The 27,359-nt window shown below is 41.9% G+C and overlaps 1 protein-coding gene across 1 annotated transcript in view; it reads left to right on the plus strand.

The window, feature by feature from the left end:
- Window positions 1-27,359, plus strand: part of LOC145349294 (interleukin-18 receptor accessory protein-like) — a 41,939-nt gene extending 14,580 nt beyond the window's left edge. Inside the window, exons 6-11 of the mRNA XM_080197801.1 lie at window positions 5,938-6,006; window positions 8,843-8,969; window positions 15,971-16,116; window positions 19,972-20,121; window positions 23,231-23,410; window positions 27,034-27,359. Of these exons, the coding sequence (XP_080053927.1) occupies window positions 5,938-6,006; window positions 8,843-8,969; window positions 15,971-16,116; window positions 19,972-20,121; window positions 23,231-23,410; window positions 27,034-27,359 (998 nt within the window). The remainder of the gene's footprint in view (window positions 1-5,937; window positions 6,007-8,842; window positions 8,970-15,970; window positions 16,117-19,971; window positions 20,122-23,230; window positions 23,411-27,033) is intronic.

Consider the following 27,359-nt stretch of genomic DNA (forward strand, 5'->3'; position numbering starts at 1 on the left):
AAGTTCTCAAAGAGAAAAAGTGAATGGAGGCCAGACTGAAGGTATATCCAAGGTATTGGCAGGACCTGGCTGGTCAAGGAGGAGGAGAGTTGAGGGCTAGAGGTGGAAAATTAAAGAGGGGGTATGACTTTGTGAATTGGCGTTACTTCCCAGGGACACAGGAAAACCACCTGTCCCTTGCATGACACCAACCTGTGCACCTGCAGTTGTTGGACTACCTGCTTGGCGTGACCCTCCATGCCACAGATAAATTAGCAGTGGGAGTGAGATGAGACTCTTACATGGCCACTAATTGGCCACTGAAGGGTCAAAAGAATAGGTGGGCCAGTTGATTCCTCTACTAACACTAATGAAATGGAGGGCAGTTAGGTTAGCAGTGGACATATCACTTGCTGCATTTTATAAGCCTATCCCCACCTTCAAATGCACTGGCGAAGAACCATAACATTTCACCCTGTGAACTCAAATCAAATCCCAGTATGAGTCAACATTTTGAAGAAGAAAGAGAAAAGGAGGAAATTGATAATACTGCATGAAAGGTTTTTTCTTGCATTATTCCTTTTTGTGTGAACATACTATTTTCATAGTGTTTGATGATAGTATGCCCTATATCAAAAAAAACTTCATGAATTTATACAAACCCTTAAAAACAAACCCTCTTTTTTTAAAGGAAAGATTGAAGCAACATTCCAGTGACTTAGGAACACAGTGAAAGACAGCTGGGCATCACATACTAACATGATTGAAATAAGACAATGAGCAGAAATTTCCGGGATACCTTGAGTGGGAATCTAATAGCTAACAGATTCCAGGCAGAATAAGCTACCGATAGATATCCTTAGTAATTTGATTTTGAATTCTCTGCTGTTGGAAAGTTGCAGCTCCTTATTTGAAGGGAATCTCATAACACCATGTTAGAGTCCAACAGGTTTATTTGGCATCACAGGCTGCTCCTTCATCAGGTGAGTTGCCTGGTGAAGGAAGAGTGCTCCAAAAGCTCGTGATACCAAATAAACCCATTGGACTCTAACATGGTGCTGTGAGACTTCTTACTGTGCCCACCCCTGTCCAAAACCAGTGTCTCCACATCATGGCCCTTATTTATAACACACATTATAGTTTACGCTAACATACCTTGGGCAGAATTCTCTGACCTCCTAGTTGCGTGTTTCTTGGTGGCAGGGGATGGCATGCTGTTTGCTGGCAGTGGGATTCTCTGGTCCTGCTGCTGTCAATGGGATTCCCCATTGAAGCCAACCTGTGTGATTGGGAAATCTGCGGACAGGTGTGCTGCCAACAGGACCAGAGAATCCCGATGGCGTGAACGGCCGGAGAATCCCACCCCTTGTTTTATGACGCCTGAATTAAATTGCAGTAGTTAACATCAGCCCTGCTGATGGTGTTATACTTTGCATGCACCAAAATGGACCCCTTGTGCCAAATGCACACATCAGTGTCTGCAGAGTACTCCATTTTTCCTCATTCTTCACAACTGCAAGTAGAAATGAATTTTTTTTCCAAGCCCTCACAAAATCCGTATAGAATCATAGAATCCTACAGTGCAGAAAGTGGCCATTCGGCCCATCGAGTCTGCACCATCCCACCCAGGCCCCATACCCATCATCCCAAGTATTTACCCTAGCTAGTTCTTCTGACACTAAGGGGTAATTTAGCATGGTGAATCCACCTAACCCGCACATCTTTGGACTGTGGAAGGAAACTGGAGCACCCTGAGGAAACCCACATAGACACGAGGAGAATGTGCAAACTCCACACACTGACCCAAGCCAGGAATCAAACCCGGGTCCTGGCGCTGTGAGACAGCAGTGCTAACCAAGCTGCCACCATACCATATGCATGGCACATTGAAAGCATATCGAAAAATACAAAAGAATCTAACTATTTAAGGAATGTTTAAATAAAAACTACCAACACATATCTAATATTTCTGCAGTGTCAACTGCAATGATAAACATCTGGTAAATTCAGCAAAACATAATTGATATAAATAACTTTGAAATTTGTACAACTTTTAGGCTTTTCACACAGCAAGTTATAAGAATAATAAATATTCAATGGCTGGTTCCAATATTCCATGACTGGAGATGGGGCTCACTTCTGAAGCTGCGCAACTCCAAGAACAAATCAATTACTCAACAACCAACAAGAATTCTCCCTTCTCTGGTTTGTGTTTCTATCTCTGCCTCACCAGCTGGTGTTTCTTCCCTCAGTCCCTCCGTCCCAGTTGGTCTCCAAGGATACTCAGCTTTCTAAGTGACTGATTAGGCATTGTGCCAATTCCACTCATAACTGGCAACGAAACAGTGAGTTACAAATAACCAGCAGATCTATCTTAACGCAGGAGGAATTCCACTCGTGTAGCCATCACATATGCCCCCAATGGAGAGTAGTCCTTGCAGAAAGCTCTTTCAGATGGAACCTGGTGAACCGCAAATATTGGAGTGCATGACCCATGCCCAGGCCTCACGCTCACAAATAATGACCAGTATTTTGGCATCCTCATGCCTTGTATAAGAGCAAGTTTATTCTTTTGAGGTACGTTGAATACTAGGATGTCTGTAGCTAAGTTTAAAGACCTGAAATCCTCATGAAGGTACAGTTCGCAATTCTCCTCACTTTGAGTAGGAATTTATCAAAATGGAGATTGATGTTTCCAAGTGTTGCTACTGGCAATTTGGGTGAAATGGTCCTTCAATGTGCAGTTCCCGCATTTATAGTGACCTAAATATCATAGCTTGAAACTAAACCATTTTGTCTGAGCTTTTCTGTCTATTTGTAACACACTGTTTCATTGCCAGTTGGGAGTGGAATTGCCATAGTGCCTAATCAGAGTCACTTAGAAAGCTGAGTATCCTTAGAAACCAACTGGGGAAAGAGGGACTGAGGGAAGAAACACCAGCTGGTGAGGCAGAGAGAGAAACACAAACCAGAGAAGGGAGAATTCTTGTTGGTTGTTGTGTAATTGGTTTTGTTCTTGGAGTTGGGCAGCTTTAGAAGTGAGCCCCATCTCCAGTGATGGGATATGGGCACCAGCCAAGTGAAAAGTCTAAAAGTTGTACAAGTTTCAAAGTTATTTATATCAGTTATGTTTTGTTGAATCATTGGTATTTACCGGATGTTCTTCATTGCAGTTGTCACTGCGGAAACATTAGATGTGTGTTGGTTGTTTTTATTTAAACATTCCTTAAGTAGTTTGATTCTTTTGCATTCTTTGATTTGTAAACTATGTTATTCATCTCACTGTAAAACATAAATGTTGAATATTTTATTTGGGCTAAGTGATACTCAAACACATAACTAAAGTAAATGCAGTATTGGCTAGCAGTGAGGAAATGTCATGTGGTTTAAGCATCACATGAAATGTGTCATAGTCATATGATCCAATGTCCCACATCAAATTTTCGGAAATACGTCGAAGCAGAGTTGGCAACTCTCAGTAAAGGGAAAATTCACCTTCACATGTTTTAATATGTGAAAGTTAAATGATTGAACATGAGAATGTTGGGGTGGATGGACAAGGGTGGTGGACACCTTTTAATCTTGTCTGCTCTAATGAAAGAAAGTATGATGAGTTCAAAGAACAAAGAACAAAATCAGCCCGGGAAACAGGCCCTTCGGCCCAATGAGCCCACGCCGCCATCTCAACACCACCAGTCCCTCTCTCCCCCCACTACCCCTGTCTAATGTTTTATGGCCATCCAGATTGAGGGAAACTGATTTAAGGACAATTTATTCCTGCCAACCAGCCTAACAGCACATCTTTGGGGTGTGGGAGGAAACCGGAGCACACGGAGAAAACCCACGCAAGCACGGGGAGAATGTGCAAACTCCCACAGACACCAGCCCAGATCCATGTGTCTGCACAGCAATCAGCGATAGTCACTGAGCTGCTGTGTTGCCCAGTATCTTGTCCAGTTTAGGCACACACTAACGACATGAAGCACTAGGCCAATTCTGAACAACCAAGAGCAGCCCCAGTACGACCCATCGCGTGTATGCCCCTCGTTGGACGCGAGGTGGACCGACTTAAAACCTGTGAATGAAAAGAGAAAAACATTATTATCATACCATACCCATTTACATTACCAGGGACGCCCCAATGCTAATGACCCTTATTTAAGGCAATCTCCTAGATCCACCCATCTCCAGCCCAGTCTAAGTTACTCTTAAATGACTCTTGCGTGTTTGCCTCCACCACCTAAAAAGGTGACACATGTATCATGGTACCCTCAGAAAGGAAACTCATGGTAATCGCAGAAATGTTACAGAGCAGAAAGAACCATTATGTTTGCACCAGCTCTCCAAATATGCATTATGACTTAGCGCCATTCCCCTGCTTTTTCCTCATATCCCTGAATAGTGCTTCCATTCAAATCATCTAATGTCCTTTCAAATGCCTCAGTTGAACCTGCACCCACCATACTGAAGTGTATTCTACACTAGAACCACTCACTGTGTGCAAAAGTTTTATCTCATATCACATTTGCATCTTTTGCAAATCACTTTAAATCAGTGCCCTTTCATTCTTGATCCTTTTATAAGTGGGAACCATTTCCCCTATCTTCTCTGATCAGTCTCCTCATGACTTTGAACACCTCTATCAAATCTCCTCTTAGCCTCTCCCTAAGGAGAACAGTCCCAACCTCTCCAACCTCTGCGCATGTCTGAAGTTTCTCATTGCTGGGCCAATTCTTGTAAACCTCTTCTTCACTCTGTTAAATGCATTCACATCCTTCTTTATAGTCCAAAAGAGAAAATGCTAGAAAATCTCAGCCAGTTTGGCAGCATCTGTAAGGAGAGAAAAGAGCTTCTTGGTAAATACCTTGTAATTTCTTCCTTACAGCATTGTGCCCAGAACGGCACACAATATTCCAGCTGAGGTCTATCTACTGTCTTGTATAAGTTCAGCATAATCTCCTTGCTTTCATACTCTGTGCCCCTATTGATAAAGCCCACCAAATTATATGCTTTATTAATTGTTCTCTTCACCTATCCTTCGACCTTCAATGATCAATGGATTGAAACAATTAGGCCCTTCTGCTCCTGCATCCCTTTAAGAAATTTACCCCTTATTTTACCTTGTCTTTTCCTGTTCACCGGACCAATGCATCACCTCACACTTTCCTGCATTGAACTTCAACTGTCACCCATCTGCACGCTCCACCAACTTTTCCATGTCATTTGTATTCTACACAGTCTTCTTCACAGTTTACAATACTTCCGAGCTTTGTGTCATTCACATACTTTGAAAATGTCCCCTGCACACCAAGGTTGAGGCCATTGATGTATACTAAGCAAATGTTTGAGATGAAACTAAATCAATTCAGACTGAAGAAAGAAGGGTGCTGAAAAGAAGAAAATCTTAATCACATCAACTCTTGCCAGAAGCTGAAAAATAGCTTCCCGAAGTGAACAACATAGTCATTCTCAGAACTTTCTGCTGCACTAGAAGGTTACCCATTTTCCTGCTAAAGCAGTTCGGATCCTTATCAAATAGATTGTTTACCGGAATAAATAGAATAATCGCCGCATAAATTTGACTCTGCGGCATGTGCTGAACTTTACAACAGGTACTGATATTTTTTGCTGACACTAATTTGCCATGTAAAAGCCTGGCTGGCAAAATTGGAGATGTGGGCTCTGGAGAGCTCTCTATAGCTTAGTCTACATTGACCAGGAGAATGGGCAAATCTCAGAAAATCAGGAACAAAAGTGCTAGCTTAGCAGGACTAAAAGTAAGTGACCACATTGGAAAGACTCTCATTACTGACTATTTCCATCCTTTTTGATTTCTGGTATTTGGCACATCATTGGCATTTTCAATTATAATGAAAGGAGTAAACCTACAAACACAAAGTAACCTATTGAACTATGATGAGTGACCACTTTACTAATGCAATATTATTATTTTTTCAGTTGAGAACACAAGACAAACTCCAACTGTTATTAACCCTCACGGAGTAAAAACAATTGAAATAGAGCTCGGTAAGTTAGAACAAGTTTGATTCTGGATGGAAATAAATGTAGGTAATGTTTTAAATTCTGCAACCTGACACTGCCAGTGAGGCATGACGTTTATGTCGTAGAACCAGTGGATGTCCATGATTTCCTGAAATGACCTCCCGATGAGTGTTGCTCCCCACTGGGAATGACAGATCACAGATTTCCCCCGCTATAATCTCAATACCAGGAAATTTTGTGAGCTGATTGCTCAACTCTGTTGTCCCAAGTTTCCACAGTAGTGCAGAACCTGATCATTACAGGTCAGTTATAGGATCTTGGTTCATGGCTGTTAGCACCCAATCCATGAGCTTATTTTCAAACTGGCAATTTTTCATCCAAGCTGGAGTGAGGCATTATCACTGATATGTGCAAGCTTCCTTTGAATGAATTATTTTTATTCAAATGTACAATCTCTCTGAAATCCCCTGCAGATGAGTGACATTTGAGGTTATTACGTATGTGTGCTTTTGGGATCCTGAACACCTATTTGTTGAAATGAGCACCTTCATGGTGGAGGCATATTATGGCTGATGGAGAAGCTAATTTTAATTTGACAGTGTTGTTGTGTTTTGCCCAATGCATTATCTGGGCAGAGTTTTCCAGCCTTTTCCACCGGTGGGATCTTCTAGTCGTCTCCCCCTACCGTGGCAGGTTCTCTGATGGCAGATCGTGCACACAAGGCAAAACTCTATACACATCAGCTGGACTGGGAGATCCCACTGATGGCCAGTGGTGGTCGGCTCTGCCACCAGAAACACACAGTGTGGGGGTGGAGAACCAGTTTTGCTCCGAACTCTGTCTTTTTTTGTTCTTGTTTATGCATTCCTTTAACATTTTTAGCTGCTGTGAGTATTTTTTTGTGAGACATGAGCATCACTGGCTGGCCATCCCTAATTGCTCGAGGGCAGTTGAAAGTCAACAGCATTGTTGTGGCTCTGGAGTCACATGTAGGTCAGACAAGATAAGGATGGCAGATTTCCTCCCTTAAAGGACATTAGTGAACCAAATGGATTTTCCTGGCAATGGACAATGGTTTCATGGTCATCAGTATATTCTTAATTCCAGGTATTTTTTATTGAATTCAAATGCCATCATCTGCTGTGGTGGGATTCAATCCTGCAGCATGGTGGCACAGTGGTTAGCACTGCTGCCTCACAGCGCCAGAGGTTCAATTCCCGACTTGGATCACTGTCTATGTGGAGTTTGCACATTGTCCCTGTGTCTGCATGGGATTCCTCTGGGTGCTCCAGTTTCCTCCCACAGTATAAAATATGTGCAATTTAGATGGATTGGCTATGCTAAATTGCCCCTTAGTATACTGGAATGTGGCAACTAGGGGTTTTTCACAGTAATTTCATTGCAGTGCGAATGTAAGCCTACTTGTGGCAAATAAATAAACTTTCTGTAAAAAAAAACCCAGGTCCCCAAAACATCAGCTGAATTTCTGGATTAATAGTCCAGCAATATTATCACCAGGCCATCATCTCCCCTTAAAAGGCACTGCAAAGGTGCTGTGCATTGATATTCTGAGATGAGTTCTGAAAGTGTGGGATGCTTTAAATAAGGGAGAAGTTTTGAAGAACAAAGAAATACTACACTCATATTAAGCAAATGGTAGTTGATCAAAAGCAGCAACACTATCATCATCAGTATCCCTGGAATAGGAGTCACCAATTGGGCATAGTACTAAAAACAGAGAGCTGGATAAACTCAGCAGGTCTGGCCACATCTGTGGAGATTGAAAGAGAGTTAATGTTTTGAGTCAAAAATAACTCTTAAAAGAAAATACCCCTGGAGTTGCTTGTAGATAAAAATATCTAACTCGGCCTTGAATATATTCATTGACCCAACCTCCACCACTCTCTGGGAAGAGAATTTAACAGACTAACAATCATCTGGGAAAAGAAATTCTTCCTCATCTCAGTTCCAAATGCGAATCCTCTTATTTTTAAACTGTGCCCACTTGTTCTAGATTTTTCCTATGAGGGGAAATATCTGTTCAGCATAAGCCCTGTCAAGCCCTCAGAATCTTATGTGCTTCAAGAAAGTCACCTCTCATTTTTCTAAACTCTGAGGAATATAGGTCCAACCCTGCTCAACCTTTCTGCATAAGACAATACCTTCATCCCAGAAATCAGCCAAGTGAACCTTCTCTGAAGTGTTTCCAAAGCCAGTATATGAGTTGATTTGATTTATTATTGTCACATGTATTGGAAAGTATTGTTTCTTGCATACTATAGAGACAAAGCATACCATTCATAGAGTGCATAGGGGAGAAGGAAAGGAGAGGATGCAGAATATAGTGTTACAGTCACAGCTAGGGTGTAGTGAATGATCAACTTAATTTAAGATGGATTCATTCAAAAGTCTGATGGAAGCAGGGCTTAAGCCAGGTGACCAGGTGTCCATGGCACTTTAGAAGTGGTCCACCAAAGCCCTGTACAATTAAAAACAGAGAGGTCTATTGTATAGCTTTGAGGACAAAAAAATGTCGGAAGCTTGGAAAAGTACTGTGTTGAGAGTATGTTAATTCCCAATTTAGTATTTAGGAGTTGTCTCCTTGTCAAATATTGTGATCCGTAGCCAAGTGTGCTACAAGCCAAGGTCAATTGGCAAGTTTTTTTTCCTTGCACACAATTGAGAGACAGGGTTTCCCATTGAGAACTGGAGACAGTCTATCATACTGCATTACATGTACAGGTAAGCCCACGAAGCAGTTCATTATTGGAAAAAGCAAGGCTTAGTTGAGGTGATAGGAGTCAATTTAGTATTTTTCACTATGTAAGCCATTTCTAACAGCTTGCACATTTCACTTTAGGACAACCTGTACAATTAACGTGTGAAGTTTATTTTGGTTACGAAAGAAATTTTCATCCTGTAATCAAATGGTTAACAAATGGCAAAGATGAAGCAGAAAACATAAGACTCCGACAGGGTGAAGTTCAGTAAGTATCGGCCACTGAGATCTATGGTGCGTCATTTGATCATGTATATCATAAGTTAATTGGACAAAACCTGATAAGAGAATTATTCTTAGCTCCCACCATTCAGATTTAGACCATAAGACCAAAAGACATAGGAGCAGAATTAAGCCACTCGGCCCATCAAGTCTGCTCCACCATTCAATCATGGCTGATATTTTTCTCATCCCCATCTCCTTTTCTTTATAGTCCCTGATCCCCTTATTAATCAAGAAACTATCTCTCTTTGTCTTAAAGACACTCAATGACCTGGCCTCCATAGCCTTCTGCGACAAACAGTTCCACAGATTCGCCACTCTCTGGCTGGAGAAATTCCTCCTCATCTCTGTTTTAAAGGATTGTCCCTTTCCCCTGAGATTGTGCCCTCTGGTTCTAGTTTTGAAAAACCTAGCAACTTTGGAGGAAAAATTAGATAAAGCCTGATAAAATGTTAGGAAATTGCAATATGCAGTTAAGTAAGCTGTGCCCATTCATTGTGGTACAGGCAGCATGCAAACTTCATGCTGCCTTCTCATTATAAGGAGGGCAGTAGCCCAGCACTAAATATGTTGCCACATACCAAACCAATGAGTCAAATTCTTGCGAGGCTAGCTGTACTTAAAGTTAGCATACGTACTTAAAACCTTCTGTATCTCTGTGTCCAGTCCCGATTTTCAGTTTTACACTGGATCTGTAAATCGCTGGCTCCCGGCCCTCCGATACCGCTGTCTGATACCAAGGATAATGAGTATTCACAGGTATCGTCTAGAACTGATTTGAGGCCATCATCAGGAAACTGATGACCCTACCCAATTGTTATGGGGAAAATCTATTAGAGCGTATAATTTCAAGAAGGTTACTACTTGCTGAATTGAGGGTCGTCGAGAGAAAAAAAGTAACCATGATGAGACCCTGACTAGGCGCAGAATTACAGCAGACTTTAATATCATTGCAAAAAGAGATGTGAACTCTCAGAAAGCCAGCTCTGCAGAAAAAGGTCATTATTGAGTTGCATAGAAACTAGAAGAGTAGGCCACTTGGCCCTTCGAGCCTAATCCGCCATTCATTTTGATCATGACTTATCATCAAGAAGAACTTTCTGCTCACCTCAGTTCTAAAAGATTTACCCCTTATCCTCAAACTATGACCCCTAGTCTGGACTCCCCCATCAGTAGGAACATTCTTTCTGAATTTATTCTGTCTAACCATGTTAGAATTTTATAAGTTTCTATGAAATTCCCTCTCACTCTCCTAAACTCCAGTGAATATAATCCTAACCAATTTAGTCTCTCCTCATATGACAGACCATCCCAGGAATCAGTCTGGTAAACTTTCGCTGTACTGCCTCTATAGCAAGGGCACCAAAACTGCATACAATACTCCTGGTGTGGCCTCACCAATACTGTATACAATTGCAGCAAAACATCCTTATCCCTATACTCACTATGAAGTCGAACATGCCATTTGCCTTCTTTACTGCCTGCTGTACCTGCGCACTTATTTTCAGTCACTGATGCATGAGGACTCCAAGGTCTCATAAAGTATCCACCTCTCTCAAATTACACCTATTCAACTAATAATCTGTCTTCCTATTACTGCTACCCAAGTGGATAACCTCACATTTATCCACATTATACTGCATCTGCCATGACATACCCACACACTCAGCCTGTCCAAATCACGCTGAAGCATCTCTGCATCCTCTTCACAGCTCATCCTCCCATCCAACTTTTTATCATCTACAAATTTGGAGAGAATACATTCAGTTCCCTCTTTTAAATCATTAATATATACAATTGGTGTCTTAGCATAGATCTCTATGGAACCCCACTAGCCACTGACTGTCAATCAGAAAAAGACCCATTTATGCCAACTCTTTGCTTCCTATCTGCTAACCAGCTTTCTATCCATCTCAAGACATTATCTGCAATCTCATGTGCTTTAACTTTACATAATAGTCTGTTATGTGAGACCTTGTCGAATGCCTTCTGAAAGTCTGGATGAAACACATCCATTGGTTTTCCTTGGTCAACTCTATTAATTACATCCTCAAAAAATTCCAGTAGATTCGTCAGACATGATCTCCCTTTTGTAAATCCATGCTGACTTTGTCTGATTGTACCACTGCCTTCCAAATGTTGAGTTATGAAATCCTTGATAACAGACTGTAACCGATGATGTTAGGCTCATTGGTCTATAGTTCCCTGCTTTCTCTTTACCTCCGTTTTGAATAGCAGGCTTACATTAGCTACCCTCCAATCTGTAGGAAGTATTCCAGAGTCCAAAGAATTTTGGAAAATAACCACCAGACATTAGGATCTATTATTTCCAGGGCCATTTCCTTAAGTACTCTGGGATGAAGATTATCAGGACCTGGAGATGTATCCATCAGCACTTCTGGTACATTATTCATGTCTTCCTTCGTGAAGGCTGAAGCAAAGTACAAATTTAATTCCTCAGCCATTTTGTTATTCCCTGTTATGAAATCTCTTGTTTCTGACTGTAAGGGGCCTACATACATTTCTGCCAATCTTTTTCTCTTCACATATCTATAGAAACTTTTATAGTCAGTTTTTATGTTCCCCTGTAGCTTGCTTTCGTAGTTTATTTTCCCCTTCTTAATAAGAACATAAGAACATAAGAAATAGGAGCAGGAGTAGGCCATCTAGCCCTTCGAGCCTGCCCCGCCATTCAATAAGATCATGGCTGATCTGTCGTGGCTCAGTTCCACTTTCCCGCCCTCTCCCCATAACCCTTAATCCCCTCTCTTATCAAGAACCCATCAACCCGCTTCTTAAAAATATTTAGCGAGGCAGCCTCCACCACTTCAACGGGCAGAGAATTCCAGAGATTCACCACCCTTTGAGTGAAGAAGTTCCTCCTCAACTCCGTTCTAAACCACCTCCCCTTTATCTTGAGGCTGTGCCCCCTAGTCCTACTGTCTTTTTTGAGCGGGAAGAGACTCTCCACCTCTATCCTATCCATCCCATTCATCATTTTATACGTCTCAATGAGATCTCCCCTCATTCTTCTAAACTCTAACGAGTACAAGCCTAGTTTATTCAGCCTCTCCTCATAGCTCAATCCCCTCAACTCCGGTATCAGCCTAGTAAACCTCCTCTGCACTCCCTCCAGGGCCAAAATATCCTTGCGCAGGTGCGGCGCCCAAAACTGCACACAGTACTCCAGCTGCGGCCTCACCAATGCCCTATACAGCTGCAGCAAGACCTCCCTACTTTTATATTCAATCCCCCTCGCTATGAAGGCCAGCATCCCATTCGCCTTCCTGACCACCTGCTGCACCTGCAGGCTGGGTTTTTGCGACTCATGCACAAGGACCCCGAGGTCCCTCTGCACCGTCGCCTGCTGCAGTTTTTCGCCACGTAAGTAATAGTCCTTCCTACCATTCTTCCTACCAAAGTGGACCACCTCACACTTGCCAACATTAAATTCCATTTGCCATTTCCTGGCCCATTCGCCCAGCCTATCTAGATCCTTCTGCAGACTCTCCACATCTTCCGCACAATTTGCCTTTCCCCCAATCTTGGTGTCATCAGCAAATTTCGACACCCTGCACTCGGTTCCCTCCTCCAGATCATCTATATAAATGGTAAATAGCTGAGGCCCCAGCACCGACCCCTGGGGCACCCCACTAGTCACCAACCGCCAATCCGAATAGCACCCATTGACCCCCACTCTCTGCCTCCTATTTGACAACCAATCCTCTATCCACGCTAACACCCTACCCCCAACTCCATGTCCCCTGACCTTCTGCAATAACCTCTTGTGAGGTACCTTGTCAAACGCCTTCTGAAAATCCAGAAAGACCACATCCACCAGCTCTCCTCTATCCATCGCCCTAGACACATCCTCATAGAACTACAGTAAATTTGTAATCAATCGCTTGATCCTTCTTTGCTGAATTTGGATATTCTCTCGAGCCTCAGGCTTATTGTTTTTTCTTGCCAATTTGTATGTTTCTATCTTGAATATGATACTATCTCTAATTTCCTTTGTAAGCCATGGTTTGGCCACAATTCCCTTATCACTCTTGCACCAAACAAGAATAAACAATTTCTGGAGTTCACCTATTCGTTCTGAATGTGGCAGGCAATGCCTGCCATTGCCTGTCCACTGTCTTTCCTTTCAGTAATTTTTCCCAATCTGTCATGGTTTGACAGTAAACACTTCCACATGCAGGATATCAGGAACAGGGCCATATAGACTCATAGGCCAAAGAATCCAAAACAGAAGCTGCACTCTTTTGTCACAACTACCATCCGATCATTGCTAGACTTCGTATCTCTTCTTCCAGTGCTTCTACATCCTGTGACGTATCTTCTAATCCTTTCAATCTATTCCCAATACATCCATAATAGAAGCAGAATAGAAGCTGGAAAACCTTAGCAGGTTGGACAGCATCTGTGGAGAGAGAAACAGAGTTAATATTTCAAGTCCAATATGACTCACCTTCAAAATTTCTTTGTTCTTCCAAAGAAGAGTCAGACTGGCTGAGGTTTTCCAGAACTTTCTGTTTTTATTTCAAATTGCCAGCACCTGTAGTATTTTGCTTTCATTTTAGTGCTCAATAATCTCATCTCCATTATTGCCATCCCAACACTCCCAACCACATCTTTCCACAGCTGCCAAACTCCAACATCCCCATTCATAGAATCCCAATAGGAATCACAGAATCCCCACAATGCAGAAGGAAGCCATGCAGCCCACTAAGTCTGCACCGAATCTCCAATAGAACATCTATAGAGGCCCACACTTCTGCCCTATTTCCATAACTCCACACATTTGCCCTACTCACCCCCCAATCTACACATCTTAGGACACTAAGGGACAATTTAGCGTGTCCAGTCAAACTAACCTGCACATTTTTGGACTGTGGGAGGAAACTGGAGCACCTGGAGGAAAACCATGCAGACACGGGGAGAATATAAGAATAGGCAACAACACCTCCTCCACGATCATCCTCAACACCAATGCCCCACAAGGTTGTGTCCTCAGCCCCCTACTATATTCCTTTTACACTTATGACTGTATGGCCAAATTCACTTCCAAATTGATTTTCAAGTTTGTTGATGGAAGCACCATAGTGGGTTAGATCTCAAACAGTGATGAGACAGAGAATCTGGTGAACTGGTGCGACAACAATAATTTTTTCCTCAATGTGAACAAAATGAAGGAGACAGTCATCGACATCAGAAAGCATAGTGGAGAACATGCCCCTGTCTACATCAATGGGGATGAAATATGCTAAGATTCCACCTACCAATTCTATTCCCAACAGCACACACTCCCACCAGAATCCTGTGCTCAAATTCCAGTGATCCCACATCTGAGAATCTTTCCCCTAATTCTTTCAGACCATATCGGAAACCGATGGTTACCACCTTTAACCTGCTCATGGTATTCCCAGACCCCAGGGCCATCCTCCTATTATCGTCTGCCTACACGGCTACACTCACTCCCCAGTGCTGCTAGCTTCATTCAACCTATCGCAGCCTTTACACTTACTCATGGTATTTAAGCCTGAACATGTCATTAAAACTCAATATTTAGAGAAATGAATATTATCTAATTACTGCATGCCCTGACAAAATATTGGGCACTTTTTGCTTTTATTGCATTTGGACATATTGAATTCTGTACTTAAACAAGTAATCATCAAGCAAACACTATTACAAGGATATAATCCTCTTTGTCTGATCTTCACTTTGTATGCCCAAAAACAATAACAGGAAAATATATTTAACTGGGGGCAAATTTGCACCTGCGTTACTGGGAGCACAAACAGCAATATGGGTGCAAAATCTTGCAAAAATTGGAAAACGAGATTCTTGGCAGTGAGATTTAATTTTCTGGTTTTCCCTGCCCTCGCTGATGATGTAATGATGTTCCTGCCCTTTGCAGGAACTCATTTAAATACATCTGAATATGTTTAAATACTATTAAAGGGCTTCCCCACTATATGCTCGCCCAACAGAAAGAATTCCCTCTGTGTTAATGTGATGTCATGTTGGTGAGGTTTCCAACAAGTATTTTAAAATGTGAAGCAGTCAAGGGGAACTCGTCAGAATACGTAGATAAGCATAGCTCACAGGGGGAGAGAGAGATGCCCAGGCAATGCCTTGGCAACCTGATACTGCCCCTTGGCAGGGCCACCTTGGCAGTACAAACCTGGCAGTGCCACCCTGGCACAACCATGCTGGCACAGCCAGGAGGCAGTGCTGGAGCAGGGCCTCTGCTGAGCTCCATTATGGGGGGGGAGTTCCTCAATGAGTGGATGGGAGATGTAGGGAAGAGGGGAGGGCAGGGAGCATTTCCCCATATCCGTGAGTATTGTTTTCAGTGCAGACCAGGTCACCCTTTAAATAAGGGTGCCCTGATCTCTGTGGAGCCAGTGTTGCCAGCTCTGTCAGGTCCTGCCCACCAATGTGATGGCAAAAACCATGCCCCTAGATTTTCTGGAGAGAAAACTCAGCTGTGCAGCTGGAGAGATACACGCTAGATTTTTCACCTTTAACAGCACACTGTGCAGAGTGAAAAATTCCCCCTGTTGTGTCTTATAAATAATAAAATTGCATTCCCACTTACCCACTATGACCAAGGCTGCTGCAGATCATGTTTAAAATTGAGCTGCATTGAAATTGTGCTGTGCATTAATTCTGCTGAAGAGACGAATGAATCGTACAATTTTCCTGTAAATGCTATTTTAACAAAGATGGTAAACCATGTAAAATAATGGTTGAGTTAAGATCTTTGCCAAAGCAATTCTATAGAATATTGTGCAGTGCAATATGGCATATTTTGTTAAAACTAATATACTCTACTCAGATTCTACAACATTAGTGTAAAAATCAAGATCAAAAAAGCTTCACCAAACAAACTAATTGTTTTATTCATCTTGAAAAAGCATACCATGTACTTCTTTACCATGAAATAAATTAAAACCAATTCTCATTTAATCTTTTCAGGGAGTCAAAAACAAATGAAGGATTTACTTTAATTCGGAACGCATTTCTGAGTAAAGTTACTGAGGAAGACTTAAGTACCAACTTCACATGCTTCTCCCAGAATTCCCAGGGAAATTCATCTGGTGAGCTCAGACTCAAAGAGAAAGGTAGGAAACAAGCAGTGAATACCTCCAGTGTCACGTGTTTCGGAAAACCTCAAAACAAAAACTGGTTATTGTTTCAGAGAAATCTTTCAATTACTGCAATATGGTAAGAGAAGGCAGGGTGGAGATTTATAATATATTTGTCGTAACCTGGGACTGAAACTAGCTAGATTCATGGGAAGAAAGTCCTACAGAAACAATCTGTGCACACACTCATCAACACATACACATGATTTTAATTATCAGCTGAAAATCAGAATGCTTTCCGATCAAATCTCGAGTACAGCATGGTGGCACAATGGTTAGCATTGCTGTCTCACAGCATCACGGACTCATATCCAATTCCAGCCTTGGGTGATCGTCTGTGTGGAGTTTTCGCATTCTCCCAGTGTCTCCGTGGGTTTCCTCTGGGTGCTCCGGTTTCCTCCCACAGTCCAAAGGTGTGCAGGTTAGGTGGATTGGTCTTGCTAAATTGCCCCATAGTGTTCTAAAATGGGTAGGTTAGGTGGATTAACCACGGTGAATGTGTGGGATTGCATGGATAGGGTGGGGGAAAAGGCCTGGATAAGTTACTCTGTCAGTGTCTGAGAGTGGGTGCAGACTCTATGGGTTGAATTGACTCCTTCAGCACTATAGGGATTCTCACTGTAGTGATTCAATGAATGAAGCAAGGTTGGCCTCTTCTCCCTGTATTGTTCTTGTGTTGAACTGAGCATTTTGCAGAGTCCATCAGAAAGGATGCGAGATGGAGTGGGCAGGCATGCCGCTTTTGCGAGGACAGTTGGATTTTTTACTAAATGTCCTGGTGTCCCAACAGCTTTCTCCGAATTGCTCAAATGTATGGGTTTTCAGCTGCACTGACTCCCCTCCCTTTAACCCACTCCTCACGTACCATTTACAAATGGCAGTCCCCCAAAAACTCTTTCCACACTGCACGGTGCCCTAGAAATTTTAAAGAGATGGGAGAATACATCCTTCACCATGCACTTTAAATTACTTTTCCCTTCAAATGAGAGTGAGATGGGAGGCTGTCCGGCTGTCTCTCAGGTTGTTGTGTGGTGTTGCTGTGCTTGACGTTTAGGGGTTAGAGACACCACGAAACATCTCAACCCCTCCCTTACTCATCACCAACCGTGCCGCCGTGATACAGACACCGGCACAGGGTCCACTTTCTGGAGAAATTGTTCACACTGACACCCTAAACAAATGGTTAATGTCTTCGTGATATTTGTAATGGCAATTCATTGCTCTCATCTATACTTGATTTTGCATTTCTCAGTGACATGGGCAAAAGACTCAGAAAAGTGCTGTCAGCCCTTCCCTGAGTTAGAAAATATTTTAATTATTTTTGTGGATTTTTTTTAAAAAGTTAGAAAAATTAAACCTCTTCTTTTGATTTGATTTAATTTATTACTGTCAAATGTATTAACATACAGTGAAAAGTATTGTTTCTGCACGTTATACAAAGCATACCGCTCATAGAGAAAGAAATGAGACAGTGCAGAATGTAGTGTTACAATCATAGCTAGAGTGCAGACAAAGATCAACTTAATGTAAGGTAGGTCCATTCAAAAGTCTGATGGCAGCAGGGAAGAAGCTGTTCTTGAGTCTTGATTGGTATGTGACCTCAGACTTTTATATCTTTTTTCTGATGGAAGAGGGTGGAAGAGAGAATGTCTAGGTTGCATGGAGTCCTTAATTATGATGGCTGCTTTGCCGAGACAGTGGGAAGTGTAGACAGAATCAATGAATGGGAGTCTGGTTTGCGTGATATATTGGGCTACATTCACAATCTTTTGTAGTTTTTTGTAATCTTGGGCAGAGCAGGTGCTATACCAAGCTGTAATACTTGAATAATAGAAAAGGAATTAGTTGGTCCTCTCAGATGCTTTCTCCAAGCAAACTATCAAAGCTATCCGGCAGAATGCCTCATTTCCAGAACTTTCAAACAAGCAACAAGATATAGGTTGGCGAGTGGTGGCAATGGCCTGCCTTGTCAGATTCTTTTTACGTGCCTCGGAGTCTCAGTGCCACCACACGGAGGAGGCTGTGATATGGCATTGGCCTTTGTTGGAATTCAGATTATCAGAGTCAACCCTTTATTCTCATGGTCTGAATGGATTCAAATTAATAACCCTACTGGTGACAATACGTATATTTTATTCATTACACACACTAATGTCTGAGCAATCATAACAAAGTGCATTATTATTACACCCTGGGAAGAAGCGTGGCATCCACATTAATACTGCCTAGTTCTGCCCTCAGTACCATTCTATCAGTCAATGCAATGCAAAATACTCAGGATGGCCCTTCAAATTGGGAAACAAATGGCTAGCCCCAGTTCTCTGCCTATTAGTGGTTTGTAGGCAGAATCATCTCTTTTCTGGTGGCATCTCTTCCCTTTGAGTCTCCTTGTCTCCCAGATTGACTGACATGAGACTGGTCTCCAAACATGTATTAATAAATATTCCTCATCACAAACTGGCTTCTGCCAAGTCGACATAAATTCATTTTATTCCATTGCCCATACAAATTGTCACTGGCATCTTGAACACAGACATAAAATAAAGTTTGCATTTATCTTGCTGTTACTCCTGACCAGCCACAGACATACAAAAATATCTGAACAAGCAAAGATCAAATCTCTCTGACTGAGAGATGAAGAATGCTGATACCTGACCTTTAGCTGACACTGAAAGCTGCAGCTGTAGCAGGAATCTGCATTGTAAGTATAAATTTAACATATTTAACCCAATGCACCTTGCATTGCACTGTGAGTTGCCACTAATATATAACTTTACAAGCATATACCTTAACAAATCTTATAGATAAAGTATGCTTTTGGAAAAGAAAGGTCACAGCAGTCAGTCCTAACTTTAACTGAGTGCAGGGAGTGGGTAATGAGCCCAAACAATTTTAATTCCAGGATATTAATTGCATGCTGCAGGTTAGCTGCTTGCCTGAAACTGGTGGAAAGCAGCAGTTGGATAGCAGATGGCAGAGGAACTTTGGATCTGCCAGCAGCAATTGAACACCGTCCAGCAAGTGTGTGAAAAGGGGTTTGAGAAATGCCATAGCTTATGCACATTGGAAAATTTACAAACAGCAGCCAACTGATTCTTTTACGCTTTAAGATTCTACCCCTGCCCCACCCCCTTGCATTTCCCAGAAGTTTTGCCTTTATGCTTCTGTTAATTCACATTCCAACACACTCTTGGACAGTGTCCCACATGCCAGCCTCTGTAAATCTGAGATCATCCAAATCTCTCCTGTCTTTATTTTAATTCACTGAAAGACTGTTCCCCTATCACCCTTATATTGTTTTTACAAATCACTGGATGACTTTGCCCATCCCCATGTCTATAATCTCCTCTGAAAACAATTCTCTGAGATATATCTGTGCTTTTATTCTGGCCTCTTGAGCATCCTGGATTTTAATTGCTCCATCATTGGTGGCCATGCCTTAACTATCAAGTTTTACGTTGTGGAATTTCCATTCCCACTGTAATATCCTCCTTAAAACCTATAGCTTTTGGTCATTTGATCTAATGCCTTCCTGTGTGGATCAGTGTCAAACTTTGTTTCATATTGTTCCTGTGAGGCATTTTGAAATGTTTTATCATGTTAAAGGTACCTTAGAAATATACGTTGTTGTTAGTGATTAATTACTTTGTATGAAGACAAATTCTATCTTTGAACCTGATTATAAATTTCATTTATCTGTTTGAATAAGCTGAGGCGTCATAAAAACTTGCATTCAAATGTAAAGAATGAATAAAATGCTTGTTAAATGAAATTGAATTCCTATGTGCTAAAGCCTAATAATATTCTTCGTTCTTTATATTGCGCTTTCAGAATCCAACATCTTCCAAATAAAAGTGATAACCATACCTACATCGCTAATATTTGTGACAATTGTTTGTGGGTGTGTTGGAGTCTATAAATTTTGGATTGAAATTGTTCTTATTTACCGACACTATTTCTCGAAGGATGAAACCATTGGAGGTAAGATAAATTCTAGTTTAAAAAATAATTCAGGAGAAACGATGGCCCAGTGTTATCACCCGATTATTAATCCGGAAGCTCAGTTAATGTTCTAGGGACCTGGGTTCAAATCTTGTCACAGCAGATGGTGGAATTTGAATTTAATATAAAATACCTGGAAGTAAGAATCTACTGATGACCATGCAACCATTGTTGACAGTCGGGAAAAACCCATCTGGTTCACTAATTTCCCTTAGGGAAAGAAATCTGCTGTCCTTACCTGGTCTGGCCTAAATGTGACTCCAGAGCCACAGCAATGTGGTTGACTTTCAATTGCCCTCCAAGGGCAACTAGGGAAGAGCAATTAGGGATGGCCAGCCCGTGACGCCCTTGTCCCACGAATGAATAAAAAAAGTAAAAAAATCATAATTTCTTAATTATAAGTCATCTTGTTTGTAACCTCGTCATGGATAGACAGTCTCATAATCATTTGGGGTCATTACATTGCAGCTCTATTGTACCTTGTTTTAGTTTAGTCTAAACATAACATTAATTGAAAAAAATAGGATTTTTACTGATGAAGGCAGAGGGAGTCACAAAGAAGGAGTAGCATCTTGGGAGGAATGGTGGGTTCCCCATGGCCACAGGGCACCCCTTAAAGGACGTACTGCCCTTTCTTCCTGCCTTTTAACCTTAGATGGTGAAGTGGTGGGCTGGCCTCCCCCATTATGTCTCCCAGTCGTACATATTATCATGGTGTGGCCAGAAACAGCCCTTTAACTGGCTTTTAATTGGCAGGTTAAGGGCCTCCATAGGTCTAAAAGCAGATGGACTGGCTAATGTCTTACATGTCCACCATAATTTGGCGACTAGGCTAAAAGTGGGTGTGAAGGCAGTACTAGGTATCTGTCCTAGGAATTGGGGGGAGGGGGTGGGGTGCGGTGGCTGGATCTGGGAGCATGACATTCTCTTCTAGATTTCTATATTGTTTCAGATTAAGTTTATGATATTTGAAAAATAGTAGAATATATTTTTGAATATTTAATCTGTTACCTTTTGTACTTCAGTATGTTAGTGACGTGCTACTTTTCCTCTAAAAGTTATTGTAAATATAAGAACATAAGAACATAAGAAATAGGAGCAGGAGTAGGCCATCTAGCCCTTCGAGCCTGCCCCGCCATTCAATAAGATCATGGCTGATCTGTCGTGGCTCAGTTCCACTTTCCCGCCCTCTCCCCTTAATCCCCTCGCTTATCAAAAACCCATCAACCCGCGTCTTAAAAATATTTAGCGAGGCAGCCTCCACCACTTCAACGGGCAGAGAATTCCAGAGATTCACCACCCTTTGAGTGAAGAAGTTCCTCCTCAACTCCGTTCTAAACCGCCCCCCCTTTATCTTGAGGCTGTGCCCCCTAGTCCTACTGTCCTTTCTGAGCGGGAAGAGTCTTTCCACCTCTATCCTATCCATCCCATTCATCATCTTATACGTCTCAATGAGATCTCCCCTCATTCTTCTTAACTCTAACGAGTACAAGCCTAGTTTATTCAGCCTCTCCTCATAGCTCAACCCCCTCAACCCCGGTATCAGCCTAGTAAACCTCCTCTGCACTCCCTCCAAGGCCAAAATATCCTTGCGTAAGTGCGGTGACCAAAACTGCACACACTACTCCAGCTGCGGCCTCACCAATGCCCTATACAGCTGCAGCAAGACCTCCCTACTTTTATATTCAATCCCCCTCGCTATGAAGGCCAGCATCCCATTCGCCTTCCTGACCACCTGCTGCACCTGCAGGCTGGGTTTTTGCGACTCATGCACAAGGACTCCCAGGTCCCTCTGCACCGTCGCCTGCTGCAGTTTTTCGCCACGTAAGTATATATATGTATGTATTATATTTTTAGGGATGTTTATCTGGAAGTTTTCATTTTACTTTTATGATGAGATGCAATAAATTTCCAATTTAAATTTCCCTATGTTGTATTAATTTACATCTGGACAATTTGGGATCCCTGACACCTAATGCTTTGATTGTAACCACTGGGATATGGACTTGGGACAAAAGAAAATCTGATTTGTTTTTGCATATTAATGGGATAAAATTGGACAGAGCTCTGATGACAAAACAGATATAATCTCATTTGCCAAGCAGTAACAGATCGTACATTAAGGTCAAAGGCTGAAACTTTCCAACCCCTCGTGACGGACATGAAGCCAATGCAGTAGAAGATGAAAAATAATTTCCTTGCTATTGTAAAATGATGGCAGGAACTTGCGCTCCTGCTTGTAATGGCAGGTCACCATTATCACCAGAGGCCAGCGAGAAACCAGTTTGCATTCTGTTAATGGGATGCGGATGACAGCCTGGCCAGAGTTATCCCCACCAACCCCCACCCTCAGTGGGATACCATGGCGATTTGGAACACATCCAGACCAATATGGCCAACACATTGGATTTACCTGCAAGAAGGACTGGGGCAGATCAGAAGGGAGGATGGTGGCCTCCATTGACCATGGACCCTCAAACAGCATGTGCAGCAGTGGGTGGTAGGAGCACTTCCCATGTGAATCTTCTGCAGTTTCCAGGTGGTGGATCTTCTACCTTTTGAAACTGCCAGAGGTGATTTTTTTTTTCCTTCAGTTGTGGTTAAGTTGACATCCAGGTGCTTCTTCAATATGATGCCTGGATATGATGGCAGGGAATGAGTCATTCAACCCTGTCTGCCATGAAAATTATTGGGAAATTCCCAACTGCATGATCAATCAGGCCAGTGTCGCACAATATAGCATGAATTCCCACAGGCCTCTGTAGCAGGAGATGATTCCTGGCCCCAATCTGGTCACAGGAATTTCTCCTGGAATGGAAAATTCCTCCTAATGGAACTTAAAGCAGTGCGGCTAATAGGTAGTCAATACCATACAGCCTGTTGTGCACCCTCTGCATGTGTCCAATTCAATCTCTAATACATATGAAATTCCAAATGTGATTTTAAAAAAGGGATTTTATTCTAATGTACTCCTCTTTTGTTTGTATCAAAAAAGTTTAAAATGTTGTCAAAATGGCTCAAAGACAGTAATTGTTATTTCTGCTGTTTTGTTCTCTCCCACTAACACCTCCTCCACCCTTGTGACCAGACGGTAAAGAATTTGATGCTTTTGTTTCACATGCAAATACTTCTTTGGGGGAGGAAGATGAGAGCGATGATAATATTATTACAGAGGAGAGGTTTGCTCTGGAGCTCCTTCCATTCATATTAGAGAAGCAGCATGGATATAAGCTGTGCCTTTTTGAGAGGGATGTACTGCCTGGAGGGGGTGAGTACTCTTTGCATTTTGTTGTGTTTGTTTTAAGTTGTACTGTATTTATTGTGTACTGCTTATGTGTTGTGAAGTTTGTCACAGAATGCATCTTTATTATATAAAGCCAAAATATAGAAAATGGTTGATTCGATATTGTCATATTCTCATTTATTTCTACATGACAGACATTTCCATTAAGAAAAAAGCAAATCATTAGTATCTCTTCAGTGAATGTCGAAATCCCGACTCACTCAACAGCTCCAAAAGGTGAAATGTATCATCCTCTAAAATCCTCACAGAAAATTCATTATTTACACAAATGGGTATTGCACTGTGTTGAAGAATAAATAAGGAACATTTCTGAAAGGAAAATGTTTTGTTTGTTGTAGTTTACTAAAAGTTCCAACTGCTATATGGCCATAATTTTTCACACCCCTTTTCGAATAACAAATTCAAATGAATTATTGCTGTTATTGAGTGAGATAAAAGTGAATTATTAAGATACAGATCCGACTTGGTCAGCAAGAGTGGCCAAATGCAAAGCCAGAGTTCCATTTTAACCTGCTCTATTATTCATAAAATTGTGAACAATGTTGGTAAAATACATCAAATACAATTAACATGCTGATTTATTTTTAAATTTTACCACATAACTTCCATGTGAACCATGAAATATAACCACACGATCCTAAGATAACAGATAGCACACTGTTTAACTATGTGCATAGCTTCAGAGAGAGGAAACCTGCAAACTAAAGGGTGGGATTTTATGGCACTTTCCACAGGTGAATTTTCCAGTCCCGTCAAAGTAAATGGAATTTTGAATGGCTCACTGCATTTTACAGCTCCACCCTCAAAATGACAAGCTGTAGGGACGGCACGGTGGCACTGTGGATAGCACTGCTACTTCACAATGCCAAAGACCCAAGTTCGATTCCCAGCCTTGGGCCACTGTCTGTGCGGAGTTTGCACACTCTTCCCCCCGTCTGCGTGAGTTTCCTCCGGGTGCTCTGGTTTCCTTCTAGAGTCTGAAAGATGTGCTGGTTAGGCTCATTGGCCAAGCCAAATTCTCCCTCAGTGTACCTAGACAGGCAATGTGGCGACTGGGGGATTTCACAGTAACTTCATTGCAGCATTAATGTAAGCCTACTTGTGACGTTAATAAATAAACAGTCTTAAACTTAAACTTACTCTGCCCTAAGACTTCAGGTGGAATTTTCTGTTTTTCCTTCTAGTGCTGGACCAGGCCAGAAAAGCAGTGTGCAGCACACTGCCAGTTTTTCTTGCAATATTGTTCTGCACATAGAAGAAAAATATCCTGGAAGCATGCCCCATGCCATTACGCAGGAGGGTGGGGCCTGAAAGAGCCAACAACATCAGATTTCCAGAGACCTTTTCAAAGGATGTCCCAAACTCTGGTAAAGAAAGAAGATCCCCCACAGACAGAGAGATACCCTTATAGGTACACGGACATGCAGCTCTCTCCCCAAGTGCACAGGAAATCCTCTCATGAAGTTCCCCAGATGTCCCCCCCTCCCATACTGCCCTTTGACATTGCCCCTTGGTATTGCCAGGGCACTGTCCAGCATGTCCCGCTTCCCTCTGTGAGGTGTATCTATGCGCCCCCTGCATTTTCTCTTTGCCCAGTTCATGTTGCTCTAGACCTGTTGTAAACCTTGCCAACGTTGTGTTGGTAGGGGGGACATCCGAATGTGGGGGGGAGTGATACAGTAGGAAAGCCCACCAATGAGATGGTACATGAGGATCCTTATCTTCCTGGGAGGAAGCCTCGTTATGTTAATGGCAGTGGGTGGGAATGATTGTGCCAAAGGATCTCGCTGGCAAGATTCCTGCTTTTGGCTTCTTGTGGGATTATGCCCCCATGTCATTTTTTGTGTCCATGGTGAATATGGGCACAAAATCCTGGCCTTAGGCTTTCAGTTCAGATTCTAGAAAATCAGGTAGCCTCTGCATTTACAATGCTGAATCTGGTTCCCTTATCGCAATGACAGAAACACAAAACCAAATCTTTGTAAATCAATAACTTTTTTGCTACTCTTCAAGAAAATAAACTAAACGGACAAGTTTTACTTTGGTGGAGTGAGTAATGTCATTCATCCTCTTGTGGCACTAGATTGTTGACCCCCTGGGCACTTATGGCATCAGTTACCTGTACAAATGGCACATTGTCATTCTTGCTAGGCCTGTTCCTACCTATCAGCTGGGTACAGAATATCCCCCTGGCCTTGACATGGTTGAGGAGGATGAGCAGGGAGGCATCACTAAACTTGGGCACTGGACCTTCACCTCTCCCTTTTGACATTTCCTGTCAATGGTACGTGGTACCAATGGTACATCAGGGTTCTGTGGTACATCAGGGTTCTGGGTGCTTTTTGAATATGGTGCCTGAACATGATGATGGGATGCACACCATCAAGCCCACCCAACACAGGAAACAGCACAAACACTTAGATTCATAATTAATGAGGTCGGTCTGGAAAATATGATATGGTTTCCCTTCGATCTCTGCAGGGGCAGAACTCCCCATCATCACCACATGCCTTAGTAACAGATGTGAGAATTTTCCTCATAATATTAGCGAATATTGTAGATAATGTTTTTGTGGCTTGCACAAAGTTGTTCTATTTAGTTTCACACTTTTTAACCAGAATTTCCTGTTCCTATTTTTGTGAATTAATGATAAATAACCTTTTGCACATAAATCTGACTTATAGAGCTCCAGTCCATATTAAGCCTGTTGAGTCACTTTTAATTATTTATCTACATGTACGTTTTAAAATGCACAACATTTTTAGTAAAGGTTAAAATATGTGCAAAACTGTTTTTGTGCCAGACCAGACAGAATTAAATAGCGCATACATTTATCTAATAGAATCTTTTGTATCACTTTGGTGGGTTGAACTAGACGTTGACATTTTGAGTGTGAATTTCAAATCAGAGGTGAGATGAGTGTTTCCTTTATGACACCCGCTTTAAAACGTGTTTAATTTGCACCATATCACACCTGATTTAGAAGAATTAATTTTACTTTGCTATTTGGGAGTGGACTACTAGGGTAGGATTTTACTGCTTCGTTCACCTCTAAACTGTAAAATCTCACCCAAGGTCAATGGGTCTTTTCATGGTCCACCCCTCACCGGCTCCAATTCCCGTGGCACGCGGGATGGTAAAATTCTGGCCCTAGTCTTTATAGCATATGTTAAGCTCCATGGAGATACAATAAACCATTGCGTTAAGCCTGTAGCAAAATTAGAATTGGCATGTATTTATGATTCTGTCAGTTCCTGGGTTCCAGATATGCTTAGGTTATGAAAGTACCAGAAAGAGATTAGGACATTTGGAGGTGACTGCACTCATACTGGGCTAAATCTTACCAAAAAATGGCAGAGTGTTGTTTCTGGCGAGAAAACTGAAACAGGTCAGTTTTCCCTCCAGATCTTACGATGCTGCCAAAAACAGATTCTCATTTCAGTTGGCTTCACCAGAATTTAATTTATTCCCTGAAATTAAAAGAAAGGTAAGAACATGGGTTAATGTATTCAGTACTCAAAAGAAAGTGAAAGTTCATCTTCACTTCAAAATAGTCATTTGGATGATTGTTCCTTTTCTTTGTCCAGTTTACACAGAAGATGTTATTTCATGTATAAAAAGAAGCAGGAGAGTAATAATTGTCCTCAGCCCAAACTACGTTGCCCGGAATGGATCAAAGGTTTTTGAACTGCAGACAGCAGTCAACAGCATGCTGGATAATTACAAAACCAAGGTGATTTTGATAAAATTCCGATCTCTTCCTGACACAATCGATCTTCCACACAATGTGAAAAAGGCAATCACAGTGCTACCAGCGATAATGTGGAAAGGAAACAAGTCTTCTCCCCCATCCTCAAAATTCTGGAAAATGCTCAGGTATCATATGCCAGTGAAGAAGAGTGCTGCAGCCTAA

Source organism: Carcharhinus amblyrhynchos, chromosome 10 (assembly GCF_965287045.1).
Source record: "Carcharhinus amblyrhynchos chromosome 10, sCarAmb.v2.hapA, whole genome shotgun sequence".
Lineage (NCBI taxonomy): Eukaryota > Metazoa > Chordata > Chondrichthyes > Carcharhiniformes > Carcharhinidae > Carcharhinus > Carcharhinus amblyrhynchos.